This window comes from Terrapene carolina, unplaced genomic scaffold (genome assembly GCF_002925995.2).
Source record: "Terrapene carolina triunguis isolate 2854851 unplaced genomic scaffold, T_m_triunguis-2.0 Scaffold232, whole genome shotgun sequence".
In the NCBI taxonomy this organism is placed as follows: domain Eukaryota; kingdom Metazoa; phylum Chordata; order Testudines; family Emydidae; genus Terrapene; species Terrapene triunguis.
Window position 1 is genome coordinate 5,127,581 of NW_020664583.1, and position 14,979 is coordinate 5,142,559.

The following is a 14,979-nucleotide window of genomic DNA, read 5'->3' on the forward strand; positions in this document are numbered from 1 at the left end:
AGGCTTAGGCAAGGAGTCCAGTACTGTCATTAGCCATAGAAAAAGCAACTCAGGATGATTAGGGCTTTTTTTTTTTTTTCTTTTTTCTTTTAAAGAAAAGTCTTTTAGAGTGCAACATCAGGGTCTACACAGACATTTAGTGTGGAGCAGGCTAGTGCAGAGTAGATTTACAGCCCAGCTTACCACAAACTAAGTGCTCATGTAGACATGCCCATAGACCAGTGCTTCTCACACAGCTGGTCCGCCGTTTGTTCAGGGAAAGCCCCTGGAGATCCGGGCCGGTTTGTTTACCTGCCACATCCGCAGGTTCGGTCGATCGCGGCTCCCACTGGCTGCGGTTCGCCGCTCCACGCCAATGGGGACTGCGGGAAGCGGCGCGGGTCGAGGGATGTGCTGGCTGCCCTTCCCGCAGCTCCCATTGGCCTGGAGCGGCGAACCACAGCCAGTGGGAGCTGCGATCAGCCGAACCTGCGGATGCGGCAGGTAAACAAACCGGCCCGGACTGCCAGGGGCTTTCCCTGAACAAGCGGCGGCCTGACTTTGAGAAGCACTACCATAGACTGTTTTTAAATTCAGCCATATTCAGGACTGAAGCTTTCAGAATTAGACTCTAGATGGTGCTATTACACAACTATTTGAAAAAAGCGCCGATCCACATAAACATTGAGAAACATTCAAGGTCAACAGGCCGCAAAATATATCCTCCTTCTGATATTTAAGAAAAGATCAGGACATGTTGGAATCCAAAACAGATTTTAATATAAGAGCCACAAACACACTTAAAATCCTTGCTGATAAATAGGGTGGGGTCAAACAGGCGTATTGGGATATTTCTCTATTTCTAATTTTCATACTGCCTCCATTCTTATAAGCCAGCAGAGAATAGACAGTGGCACATTATGTCTTCCTAGCAACCATTCTGATCTTTGATTGTTATAATAAGTGCAACAATTAAGTTATTTTTTCTGTTAACACTTCTCAACATGACACCAAATATCTCAGCTATGAGCAGAGTACTATTTCCTCAACTCAACTTTATTTCAGACCTTTACCCATTGACCAGGGAAAATTCTATTTAAGATCCAGGACTCAACTGACCACAGCACTATCTGGAAAGGTACACCAATAGTTGTGTTAAAAATCCATACTGTCTTTCATTGGCACATGTATGTCTATCACCGTTACCCCTTTCTGAGACACTTCCTGCAGGTCTCTCAGGTCAGTAAAATGTAAGGGGGTACCAATTGTTTTCATTTTGACTCAATGCAGCTCTGTTTGGGTCAGAAGATAAAGTATGCTGTATGCCAGCACTTGTTTCAATAGCTCAGGATGGTGTGCTCTCAACACTATTTTAGGCAATAAATACAGTTACCTCCTGAATCAACCTTGCACTGAAAGAAACAAACCTAAAAATTCCACAGAAGTATGAATAAAAGTATTTTTAAAAGACTTAGAGGTCTGACTGTACCTTCTCATCAGAAATCCTCACAGAACTCTCTCTTAACAGAGCACAAAACTAATATTTAAGTAATACTACTGAACAGTAACACCTATGATTCCTTTAAAGATTCTGCCAAAGCGTCTCAGTCTTTAATATTAAAAAAGATGAAGTTCTGTTCAAGGGTAAAAAAGTCACCCAACTGGAAATGCCTGTTTCACCTTTAACAAATAGTCATCTGCCGCCACCATCACCACCAAGCAGCATGAAATGCCAATACAAACACAATGAAATGTCTGTTCTGTGCTTGACAAAATGTTAAGGGCCTTTATTTATATAAAGATAGTATGACCAGGTACATTAGCTGGTGCAATGCTTGCCACACTAGCCTTCCACTCATGCAGACCTGGACACAAAATCCTGCCTGGTTTGCAAATGAAAATCAGTTTGGGGACTCACCCCAATTTCCGTCTAAAGGATATTCAATCTTAAATGTACTATGCAGTTTGGCACATCTAGTATTATAAGTTCAGAGAGGGATTCACAACTGTAAAACAGCCTCCACTATAAGATCAGAATGGAAAGCATTAACAAAGCTGTATAAAGCAACTCTACCCACATGTGGTTCCAGCAGATCTCATCCATTCCTCATCCATATAAGGACTAAGTAAAGCCACAACCAAAGGGGGTGGGGGGAGGGGGAGGGGGAGGGAAATGATTTTTTTTGTTGTTGTTGTTTTTGGAGGGAGTTAGTTTATTTTTAAAAGAAGGCTTGCGTCCCTAAAGACTATTTTGCAGAAAACAGTCTTCTATTTAATGTAGCTCAGAGGAAATGTGCTTAAAATCAATTAACAGATTTCACACTAAACCTCCATCTCTTCATGAAATGCTTTTCTGTCCTTCTCTTGAATCAAGACAATGCTTAGAAAAGTGACCAAGACCCAACCCCCCCTCCTCCCCCGTTAATGGTGTAGAGAAACCATTCATCCACCCCTGTATGGGATACACCGAAGAAAAGAGAAATTTACATACAGCTGGCACACCTGAAATTTACAGGGTTTGTATTTGACACGGATCATGTTTGGAATCAGCTCCCCTTCCCCTCCAGTTCTTTTAGAGTCTCTCCCCTAACTTTCCATTCCACATCTGCTAGCAGCAGAAGGAATTTTACTAGAATCTCTCTTTGAAACATGTATGTATTGTTACAGGAGATAACAGAATTATAGCCTGTCAAACATACAGCTAAGGGTAGCATAAAATCCCTCCTTTACTGTAAGGAACTAAGAAGCTCAAATAACCTGGTTGGCACCTGACAAAAAGGACCAATAAGGGAAGAAGATACTTTCAAATCTAGGGGGGGGGGGGGAGAGAGAGGTTTTGTTTTTGCTCTCTTTGTTGTTCTCCCCAGGACAGAGAAAGACCAGGGCAGGAAAAACACATCTCCTAAAATCCTCCCTGAAATAAGCATCCAAGATTACAAATTGTAAGTAATAGCAAGGAAATGTGTTAGATTATCTTTTATTTTAGCTTGTGAGTTTTTCCTATGCTAAGAGGGAGGTTTATTAGTGTTTTTTGTAACTTTGAAGTTTTGCCTAGAGGGGAATCCTCTGTGTTTTAAATCTTATTACCCTGTAAAATTACCTTCCATCCTGATTTTACAGAGGTGCTTCTTTTACTTTTTTCTTTATAATAAAGTTCTGCTTTTAAGAACCTGATTAGTTTTTAAAGTCCTAAAACCCCAAGGGTCTGGCCTGTGCTCACCTTGTTTACCTATTTGGTTGGTATATTATTTTCAAGCCTCCCCAGGAAAGGGGGTGAAGGGACTTGGGGGTATTTTGGGGAAATATCCAAGTGGTCCTTTTCCTGAATCTTTGTCTAACTCACTTGGTGGTGGCAGCGATACCATCCAAGGACAAGGAAGAACTTGTGCCTTGGGGAAGTTTTTTACCTAAGTTGGTAGAAATAAGCTTAGGGGGTCTTTCATGGGGGTCCCCAATCTGTATCCCAGAGTTCAGAGTGGGGAGGGAACCCTGACATAGGAATCAAAGTGAAATAGGCTAATATAGAACTATTCAGTCACAGAAAGAAAGCCTAACTGCCTTTTCTCAGTAGGGTCAGTAGGAAGAATGGAGCCAGATTTTAAATAAATTGGTTCTTTAACCACAGATATAATATTTGTTCCTAGGCAAGGACAGAGACAGCATGCTCTAAATTGGACACGGCACTAAAGGTTTATGTCACTTGTAATATTTAATAACTTCAGCCACTGCAGGACAAGGTCAGTAGATACTTCCCTACCACAGATATAACACAGCATTCAAGTCCCCACTACACGATAAGACAATTCCAGCAAAAAGTATGCTTGGCTTACACACTGTTTCAGCAAGTATGACCTATCCCAGTCACTCTCAACCTTTCCAGACCATTGTACGCCTTTCAGGTGTCTGATTTGTCTTGCATACCCCCGAGTTTCACCTCACTCAAAAACTACTTGCTTACAAAAAAGTAAAAATAAAATATATAAAAATACAAAAGTGTCACAGCACACTATTACTGAAAAATTGCTTACTTTCTCAATTTTACCATATAATTATAAAATAAATCAACTGTAATATAAATATTATACTTACATTTCAATTTATATAGAGAGAGAGCAGTATGAACAAGTTATTGTATGAAATTTTAGTTTGTACTGACTTCGCTAGTGCTTTTTATGTAGCCTATTGTAAAACTAAGCAAATATCTAGATGAGTCGCTATACCCCCCGGAAGACCTGTGGTTGAGAACCACAGCCCTAACCTATAACAAATGTATAGAGTATTTGAATGCTCATTAACCAGTTACCACTGGGACCTAAGTTTGTTTTAATGCTTACAGGTGGTTTCTAGGCTTCCACTACTACAGTACACCATGGGAGTCAGATCTCTGGAATCGGAAAAGAAGGAGTAGGAAAGGCTAACTCCAATGGCATCCTCCTCCTGAGCAAATGCATAGAATATGGCCTGCTCATCACAAATACCCTCTTTAGACAAAGTGTGAAGTATAAGACCACCTGGAGACACCCACGCTCCTGGCATTGGCACCTTCTTGACTAGGTTATTGTTAGAGCTCGAGATCAGAAGGATGTCTGCATCATGAGGGCCATGCATAGAACTGATGACTCTTGGACAGACCATTGCCCTGTTAGCTCAGTCATGAATTTCCAGATCACCTCAAGGCATCGCAAGCAGGCAAAATCAGTAGCAAAGAAATTCAACGTCAAGTCCCTTGAAGATATAGTGACTCGGGAGAAACTTCAGCAGTGTCTTCAAGAAAAGTTTGCCGCTATGCCTACAGCTGATGATGATAAAAAAAAAAAAAAAAATCTCTGGAAGGGATTAAAGACTGTCATTCTCTTGGCACGTGCTGAGTCCATTGGCTAGGTCACCAGCCATCACCAAGATTGGTTTGATGAGAACGATGCTGAGACTCCGGGCCTGCTGGACCAGAAAAGAAAAGCTCATTGCATGTGGCAAAATGACATCACACCAGCAGAAGAAAGAGTCATACAAGCAATTCAAGGCTGAAGCCCAAAGGAAAATCTGTGGCATCAAAAATAAGTGGTGTCGAGAAAATGCCAAGGAGATTTAGCTTTATGCTGATAAACATGACATGAGGAGTTTCTTTCAGGCAATAAGGGCCATTTATGGCCCATGCTCCCACACCACTCTAAGCCCAAGACGGGTCAACGTATTTTAAGGACAGCTAAGCCATCAAAGCCAGATGGAAGGAGCATTTTGAGCTACTCCTGAGCCATGAGTCAACTGTCTCTGATGTCAGTATCAAATCTATACCTCAACAACATGAAAGAGAATCTCTTGCTTACCCCTCCCGCCCCCCGGCACCCTTTAATAAGTAACGTGAACCATTATGCAAACTAAGAACAACAAGGCAGCAAGGCCAGATGGCATACCAGCTGAAGTCTACAAGTTTGGAGGTGAAGAACTGGTAGGGAAGCTCCACAAACTTTTTCTTCATATCTGGTATAATGAGAAGATTCCCGAAGACTGAGAAACGCTAACATTGTTACAATCTTTAAGAAAGGAGATAAGTCGGAGTGTGGAAACTATCAAGGCACTGCCTTGCCATCTACAGCAGGGAAAATTCTTGCCGGTATCCTCTTAAACCGATTACTTCCCCTTGCTGAGGAAATATTGCCAGAATCTCAGTGCGGTTTTAAATCATCCCTCGGGCTAACCGACATGATCTTCGTTGCCTGCCAAATCCAGGAAAAAACTTGGTGAAGCCCTGTAGAAGGTGCTGGCCAGATTTGGCTGCCCTCCAAAATTTATCAAGGTCCTAAGGCTTCTCCATGATCAGATGACTGCCACAGTTCTCTGAAATGGCCTTGAGATGGAACCTTTCATCATCAAAACTGGGGTTAAGCAAGGATGCATTGTTGCCCCTCCAACATGGCTGTACTGCCCCCAGCCCTTTCACACAGCTGCATCTTCTGCGTCCTGTCCGGGGTCTGTACAGCAGCCCTCCTGGAGGACACGGGTTGGGGGGGCGAGGCTAGGGGTGGTACAGCCGCGCCGAAGGAGCTGCCGGCATGGTGTTCTGCTCCTTTCGCCACTGTGGTTCCCAAGAGAGCCCTGAGCTGCAGGCTCTCCCAGGAACCGCAGCGGCGAAAGGAGCAGAACGTTGGGCAGCCCCATGCCGGCAGCTCCTCCAGCAAGGCTGCCTACAGACCCCAGACAGGAGTCACTAGATGCAGCTGCGTGGAAGGGCTGGGGGCGGTACAGCCGCACCGAAGGAGCTGCCGGCGTTCTGTTCCTCCTGTGTCTTTCCAGTACGGTGTACTGGCTATAAATAGCTGACTGGTACAGCATACCGGACCATACTGCCGTATTTGCACCACTACAGAACTCCTAGATTAAATCAATGGACTGAATCAATGGCATGATGTGGTCCCGTTTTTTTAATATTCAGGTTACTATCCAGCCATTCAGGAAAGCCCATCTCTAATAAAATTCTCCCTGCCTCAGCCCTGCTTCCCCCACTCACTACCCCGGGACTATGACAGCTCTGTTAAAATGCAGAAAGGAAGCCACAGATTTAACATGGACAAATGCTGAAATGCTGTGAGAGCAGACCCAAAAGGATAGAAACAAATCATTAGAATCATGTTATTTGCACTGAGAAATGTTAATGTTCATGTTCGAGGCCTCAGTGTTCTGCTTTGTCCTAAATCAACCTGGACACTAGTTCACAATTCACTAGCATACACACTTCGGAACAGAAATTCATCTAAGACACTCAAATTTGGAGACCCAACCTGATCACCTCTCCTGCCTCCTTGTCTATCACAAACCCCTGTGCCCTGCCATTTGGGCCAGCTATGGGGAGAAGGGGTCCTCATTAAAGATCATCTCCCCAATGGAGTTGACATTCAATACAGAATGGATGGGCAACTCTTTAATCTTCGACGTCTCCGCTCGAAGTCTAAAGTCTTCAGGGCGTCCATTACTGACCTTCAGTATGCTGATGATTGTGTCATCCTCGCGCACACAGAGAATGACCTTCAGTCCATACTGGATTTTCTTGCACAAGCTTACCAAAGCCTAGGACTCTCACTCAATATTGAGAAGACTAACGTGCTCTATCAACCTGCTTCAGGCCTTGCACATGACCCACCACAAATCACCATCGAGGGTCAGATTTTGGAGACAGTTGAGCACTTTTGTTACTTCGGTAGCCAACTTTCTGAAAATGCAAAAATCGACAGAGATCCAGCACAGGATCCAGTGTGCAAGTGCTTCCTTTGGGAAATTGCTCCAACGCGTTTCACAGACCATGACCTGCAGCAGGACACCAAGGTCTATAAGACAACTGTTATTCCAACACTCCTCTATGGATGCGAAACTTGGGTGAGCTATCAACAGCACCTCAAGAGTTCCGGAGAGATGCCTCCGGAAGATCCTTCGTGTCAAGTGGCAAGATTGCCGCACTAACAGCAACATTCTCGCTGAAGCCAATGTCACCAGCATTGAAGCAATGATCCTCATGCACCAACTTCGCTGGGCTGGACATTGTGTGTGGATGCCAGACTCTCACCTCCCAAAACAAATCCTCTACTCTCAGCTCACCCTGGTCAGAGATCCCGTGGTGATCAGAGAAAACGCTATAAAGATACATTTTCAGTGTATTTTAAAGAAAACTGATGTGGATATCAAGCTGGGAAGAACAATGGCTCCATATCCTCCATCAGGCAGTGGCCTGCTTCGAGGAGAAGCGCCTTGCCCTCGAAGCTGAAAAGAGAGAGTGGAGGAAGGAAAAAGAAATAACTTTGTCTCAGCAGGCCTCTGGCCTGCCACAAAATGTCTGTACCTACTGCAGGTTGATTTGCGGTTCCAGGATCAGACTCCTGAGTCATCTCAGGACCCATATGTAAATCCATGGTAGAGATCATCCTCGAATCGAGGGATCGCCAATCAATCAATCACACAATGGGTAACTGTTAGAAATGCTCTTTGATCAGTCTCCAGGATCTTGTGTCTTGGGAACAGATGGAAGAGAAGAGTCACTGAAATAGGTAGAAAAATTAAGAAACTAATGCCAAAAATCCTTAGTGTATTTAACTGAAGGACTAGGGACAGTGAGACAGTGCATGTGTTACCAATATTAACATACTGGCATCTCGTCCTGTAGGACATAGGAGCCATATTTTCCTCCCACAGTCAGGTCAGAACACCTCAAGAGGATTAGCTGTGGTTCATTCTTAAAGTCAAAGCAGAAATTAGTAATCTGCAATTTACTTTACCCATTTAATTTGACTCTAAATAGGTTTTACTTTTTCCATGCAAGAGAAAACATTAAGAGACAACAGAAAAATTCTATAAAAACCCATGAGAAATTTAAGACATCATCATTCATAATGAGCCTCAGAGCTAAGTTTAAATTTAGCTATCTAAATCCACTTGTGAGTTTAACACCTGAAGGCCAATATGATTTTGTCCACTGTGTTAGCTGAATTCGGGAATCCACAGCCATGCAGGATTTCGCTCCTTAGAGAGACAAAGCAGGTGAAGTAATAGCTTTTTTCTCTCCTTCAGAAATCTAGTAACTACCCTTGGCATTCTAGAGGGATGATGAGCCATCCTAGTGATTTTCCAGGGAAGTCACAAGAAGCTGCCAAACCCCAGAGGCACAAAAACAAAATGAAAGAGCACTAGATTCCCAGCATCTGAATTCAACCTAGCAAAAGTGTTTTAGCTACAGCTATCCAGAGTTTCAATTGTTCGTCCTCTTGAAAACATCAAGAAGGGAATTTTTTTCTGGGCTAGATACCCTTACTTGTTAAAGAGACATAGGGTGACCAGACGTCCCGATTTTATCGGGACTGTCCCGATATTTGCTTGTTTGTCCCACGTCCCGAGCAATGTTTGGTCGGGACACTGGACAAACAAGCAATTTTTGCCCTCTGCTCCGGCTCGCGCCCCGACTCCGCCCCCTCCTTCCCCCATTGGATAGCTCCCCAAATCCCTGCCCTGGCCCCGCCCCCTCACTGCCCCATTGGATCCCTCCCCAAATCCCCGCCTCTTCCCTAAGCATGCCGCATTCCTCCTCCCTACCAGGCAAGCGCTGGAGGGAGGAGGCCCGGGGATGGCAGGGTGAGTCCGGCCTGGCCTGAGCGCAGGCAGGAGGGCGGGGCGGTACCTACAGCAGGTCAGCCCCGGGTCCGGCCTGGAGAACCGGCTCCCTACGCGCCCATGGGTGGGGGTGGGGTTGCGGTTCCTCGGGGCTTCACCTCCGCCATGTGCGCCCCGGCCCTGGGGCGGAAGCGGCCGGGTCCCGAGCGGGCATAAGCCAGCTCGGTGCACGCTGGCTCTCTGGCCCCGCGCAGCGTGCACTGTAAAATCACGCAGAGCCTCCACTGCTGCTGCGCTCCATTCCCCAGTGCATGGCTGGAGCTTGAACCCGCACGGAGGGACAGGTCAGGTGTGAGCGGGGCTGCGAAAGCCTTGCCTTGGACCCTGACTGTGAAAGCCCCTGCTCCCCCAACTCCGGGGGCCACCACTCTGAGGGGATTGCATGGGGGGGGGGGGGGAGATGAGGCATGCGGGGGGGGGCACGCCCCGGTTTTTTTTTTTCCCCCCCCCGCCGCCGTTTTTTTCCCCCCCCCCCCCCCGTGTCCTGATATTTCAGTTGTGTCATCTGGTCACCCTAAGGAGACAATAAAAAATCTTCAAGGTCGTTCTGCAGACGGACTAAGTTTGAATGGAGTAGATCAGGGATGAGACTTCAGGGCCAGACTAGCAATGACCACTTCTTCTATTAATGTCCACTTTATATTTTTCTTTCAAAAACTCGATTCAAGTGAACAAAGAGCAGGCAGATCATTAAGTCTCTTGCCTGACACATTTTCACATTGTATATGGAAATAAGTTCCAAGAGAAATAATAGGTGAGATGCTTAAACTGGCCCATTTTCCATACTTCTGATTAAGTAGTGTAAAAGAAAATCTCTTGAGAAATGTAGGAAACATGCTCCTTTGTGGGGGGGGGGGAAATCACATCTCACTATACAATTTTAATAACCAGAGTATTTCAAAAGAGATAATTTCGAACGGCATCAACAGAATGCTAAGACTACTTACCAGACAGTCTCCATGAACTCAGGATATAGAGTTTTATAGTCATTGTCAAAGTCAATCCAGCGTCCCAGTCTGGTAATGCTCATCTGTTAAAATATGAACATACAGCTTTAAAGGCAGCTTAAAACAAAGATCATGGTACATTTCCCAGATTTATCTCTTTGTAATAGCTTGTTTAAAAAGCAACATGTTCTACCCCTATCAGTGAACCAAGCCCACAAAACAGTCAAGCCTGACAATGGTTCAGGGTAGAGCACTTTATCTAGCATGGAGTATGCCAAGAAAAGGTCATGAATACAGGCCTTTCCTTAAATTCAAAGCCATGCAATACAGAAGCATCTACTCACTGCAACTAAACTTGGAGATTGAGAGTGTATTGTAGCTGGTGGGTCAGATCTTTGCTCAGCATACTGCCAAACGATTCACCAGAAACTTGGCTTTGCCTGCACTAGTTTTGTTTTTGATCATAACCATGTATCTGCTATGGCGATAGTCAAAATGGGGAGAAGAACAGAGCTTCACAGTTCTCTCCATTTCTACAGAGTTATAGTCTGAGAGCTCTGAACATTTATCTAAATCAGAGCTGGAAAAGCCACTGTGTAGACACTGTACAAAATTATTTCAGGACCAGCTGCCTCCTCTGGCCTCCCTATACTTGGAAGCCACATTGCTAAAGCCACAAGGACTCGACAAGTCTTTGCTTCATATCTACTCACACAGAGCACATAAGTCAATTAATGAGTAAGTTACATGAACATTATGCTTCACTTTGATAAGTGATATCCTTTTGTTGGGTGGGTAGCTATGCAATCTGCCAACTTTGCAACATGACCAAAAACAGGATAGACCTTTCCTGATATTGATATATGTTGGTACAGTAAGAGTCAAACTACATTTATTCCTGCAATCAAGTAGATGCACATCTATAAAGATTCACCATCACAATCAAGCTACATACACAAAAAATGCTGACAAGTTTTGTGGGTACAAACTGACCAAAATTTGTGATGTACGCACAATGTTCTTGGTCAATGTTTTATCGAAGTTAAAATCTTAGTCCTTTTCAGATTTAACTTTTATTCACATTGAAACAGTGGATCTCAATTTGAGAGTTTGCTCTCTCTAAATTCCCTTTGATGTCACCACACAGTAACATCCAGACATTGCGATTTAATAGTGCGTCATCAAGACAATGCCATGCAATTTCACAACCCCTTGCCTCAATTCCTTATGACTCGTTCTGAAATGCAGATGCCAGGACCCATCTCCTGGGCAGTAGGGACTCTGGCAGCTTAAGTACTTTATCTCAGAAGGCAGAGTTGGGAGTGCTGCTGTCATAGGTGAACACTGTTAGCTCTGCTCTATTTTTCCTCAGGCGCAGCAAAAGTAGTTCCACCATGTCCTACTGAATTGCATAAGAATTGCATGCAATTTTAGACACACAGGCAGAGTTAATACTGACATTCTACTTACCCTCCATTCTGTAGAGTATCTCATCACAATCCCCCTGCACTGATTGTTATATTCCGCAATACCCATTTTGGCCACATCCTCTGGCCCTTTGATTCCTAGTGTTTTGTCAATTTCATACTCCTAGAGAGGAGGAGGAGGGGAGGGGAAAAAAAGAATCAATACATATTGCAGTGCGAAATCTTCAGGATTTTCCAGTTCATTAATTTTTGTCCCAGCCCTATGGCTATACAAATGCATCCAAAGCCCCAGACTCAAATCTGCATGTGCAAGTTTCTCATACAAAAAAGCATGTATATTTGAGCTCCTATTTCGCATGTACAGGGTTTTCTCCTCCCACAACCATTACCTGTACTCACATGCACAATAACACCAGTAATGGATGAATCTGTCCTTCAGAAATAAGGGCTGTCATAAACAAAGTCAGTCAATAAACGGTCATCCTTTGCATGGTAACTACTAACAATAGGCTTGCATAGCTACCTGTACTTTGCACAGCAAATTTACAGTTTATTGAATCATTTGCTTTGGAACATGCCAAATTTCTAAATGACATGCTAGTCCACTAAAGTTATTACTAGGGATTACTCATTCAGTTTCCCAGGATCTAATTTGGGATGCAGGGGCCAAACAAAAAATACATACCATGCAAAGGTACTCCACGTACAAAGGAGATGATAGAACCAAAAGGGATTCCTATAGTACCTTTTCATGGACAATTCAAAACCACTACACAAGGAGGGGAATTTAGATATTTCAGTGTAATGTAAAAGTCACGAACAAAGCAGAACATTCAGCTCCATTATAAGTGACTGATGGGCTCCCAAGCTAACCAAATCCTCATGGGTAACAACAGAAAAAAGGACTCAAATGGAGGTCTCCATCAAGGTTTTAGAGCAGAGGTCTCCAAAGTGGGGCGTGCACCCCGCTGCGGTAGCATGGAGGACCGTGTGGGGGGAGCACGGTAGGGCCTGGGCCATCCCCTACAGGGGCAGGGAGGGAGCGCCATCCAGCCCCTCGCCACCCCCAGCTCTGCTCCAAGTTCCAACCCCAGCCACATTCCTGGCTCCCAGGCCTGCGCGCTCCTGGCCCCAGCCTCGGCCACGGCTCTGTTCTAAGGCTGGGGGAAAGGCCAGGAGCGGAGCTGCTAAGGCTGCGGGAAAGGCCAGGAGCGGAGCTGCACCTGGCCGTGGGCCTGGCTGACAGCCCCCACCGCAGCCCAGCTGTGGCTCTGCTCCTGCCCTGACTGTGGCCTAGCTCCCAGCCCCAGACCCTACCCCAGCTGCAGCCCCCTTATCCCGGTCCACGTCTCCACGCCCCCCAGCCATGGCCCCGCTCCCAGGCCCAGCTCCAGAGAGGCCGGGGGGGGGAGAAGAGCGACAAGACCCTCAAAAGTTTGGGGACCGCTGTTTTAGAGGAATTCTGGGGGGTTAATAGAGGAGGGCAGGGAAGAGGACGTAACGAATTATCCAGATGCACAGATAACCATATTCAAAGATCAAGATAGCAAAAAGATCTGCAGGATCACTTATTGCACGTACCACAGGTAAACCATGACAATCCCATCCAAATCTTCTGTCAACATAAAAGCCACTCTGGTGAGCAAATCTGGTTACTACATCTTTAATGGTTCCTGCAAGAATGTGGCCATAGTGTGGAAGCCCAGTTGCAAATGGAGGGCCATCATAGAAAGTAAATCTGTGAAACAATAGGCAATATAAATTATTAGTTCAAAATCAGCCCTCACAAAACAGGAAGACCATTCCTCTGTGCTTGTGCTGCTCCTGCTTATATGGCTCCACAAGTTGTATAGTAGAACCTCATAGTTATGAGCACCTTAGGAATGGAGTTTGTTTACAACTCTGAAATGTTCGTAACTCTGAACAAAACATTATGGTTGTTCTTTCAAAAGTTTACAACTGAACATTGATTTAATACAGCTTTGAAACTTTACTATACAGATGAAAAATGCTGCTCTCTCTCTCAAATACAAACTACTAAAAAAGAATTAACAGTAATGTACTGTAATTTTTTTGTCTCTGCTGCTGCCTGATTGTGTACTTCTGGTTCCAAATGAGTATGTGGTTGACTGGTCAGTTCGTATCTGTGGTCTTTGTAACTCTGAGGGTTCTACAATACCAGCACCAGAGCTAAAACTGATGTGAACTCTGCCCGTGTTATTGTTGTTTTTTCTCCCTCTCCTCCTCTCTCCATTTTATATATATATATATATATATAAAAAAATATATATAACACACACACCTTCAGGAAGAAAAAAAAGAAAAGGTAATAACATGGAAAGTGGTGCTGGCTTAGATAGAGTTCTAAAAGAAGGCAGCAGCTGTAGTATGAGTGAACAAGCAGAAGGGAGAAGAGCTACAGGTAAATAAGCTCTTTATTTTCATGCATACTAGTTGTATCTTTTATGCCGCTTTTTACCTTGGTCTGTTTTTTGACTGTTTCAGGCATTCCTGAAAACAATCAAGCGTGTTCCAGAGATTCAGTATCTTCTCTTCCTCCTGAGGAAAATTTATGTTTTCTGCAACTTGCTGAACCATTCTTTCCCCTATAAGGATCAAACAATATCACGTAGAAATGAGTTTTGATTTTCAAGACAGAATAAGCAAGGATAAATAGCTTCTCAATACAGTACACTATGCCATTAGAAAAGAATCTCATAGTATATACGACCATATCACAGTATGATTCTTGATCACAGCTTAGGAGCTTGTTTCAAAATACAGGCGAGTCCCATCTTACGCTGGGGTTACGTTCCGCTGCCAGCGTGTAAAGCAAAAGTCGCGTATAGTCAAAATTCCATTGAGTGTAATGGCGGGCGGAATCGCCCGCCCTACAGTACAGGTATTAAAATTTTTTTTTTTCTTTTTTTTTTTTTTTTTTTGCCGACCGCGCAAAGCTGAATTCGCACGTTACATGTGCGTAAGATGAGACTTGCCTGTAGTCACTAAGGTAGCAGTCTGTTCTAAATACACTATGAAGTATTTTCATGTTTCATGGTGATACAATAGTATGAGGAAGTGGTCCGCCATTTACTCTCGGTTATGTTCATTGTTGGTTTGCCACTGGGTTTCCTTGGCTACTTAAAACTAAATGCCTTTTCAAATTTTCTTCCAGATTTGAAGGAACACTTCCATGCAAAACTTACAAAATTGTGCTTTCCCCCTTTAGTCAGGTTGTGATTCTCCCCAGCATCAAAAAGCAGATCAAATTCAACACTTTAAATTTAGAGATCTGAGCTGGCTCCCAAATCAGCTTTTAAACTAACATGGCAATGTAAAAGAGAGTACAATAGATGTGTGGTGAAAGATGAGGATGGAAGGGTCTGGACAAGGAGACAGGGAATTAGATCAGTGGTAAGAAAGAAAAGTGGAGAGCAACAATTTCTATCTGCCTTTGCAACCAGAACTGTTCAGTA

At 44.2% G+C, this 14,979-nt stretch overlaps 1 protein-coding gene across 1 annotated transcript in view; it reads right to left on the reverse strand.

Moving 5' to 3' along the window:
* IARS (isoleucyl-tRNA synthetase) overlaps positions 1–14,979 on the reverse strand; it is a 220,978-nt gene that overhangs the window by 186,642 nt on the left and 19,357 nt on the right. Inside the window, exons 3-6 of the mRNA XM_024195652.2 lie at positions 13,983–14,109; positions 13,085–13,241; positions 11,547–11,666; positions 10,077–10,159 (exon numbers count right to left, since the gene is read on the reverse strand). Coding sequence (XP_024051420.1) covers positions 10,077–10,159; positions 11,547–11,666; positions 13,085–13,241; positions 13,983–14,101 — 479 coding nt within the window. The 5' untranslated portion in view covers positions 14,102–14,109. The remainder of the gene's footprint in view (positions 1–10,076; positions 10,160–11,546; positions 11,667–13,084; positions 13,242–13,982; positions 14,110–14,979) is intronic.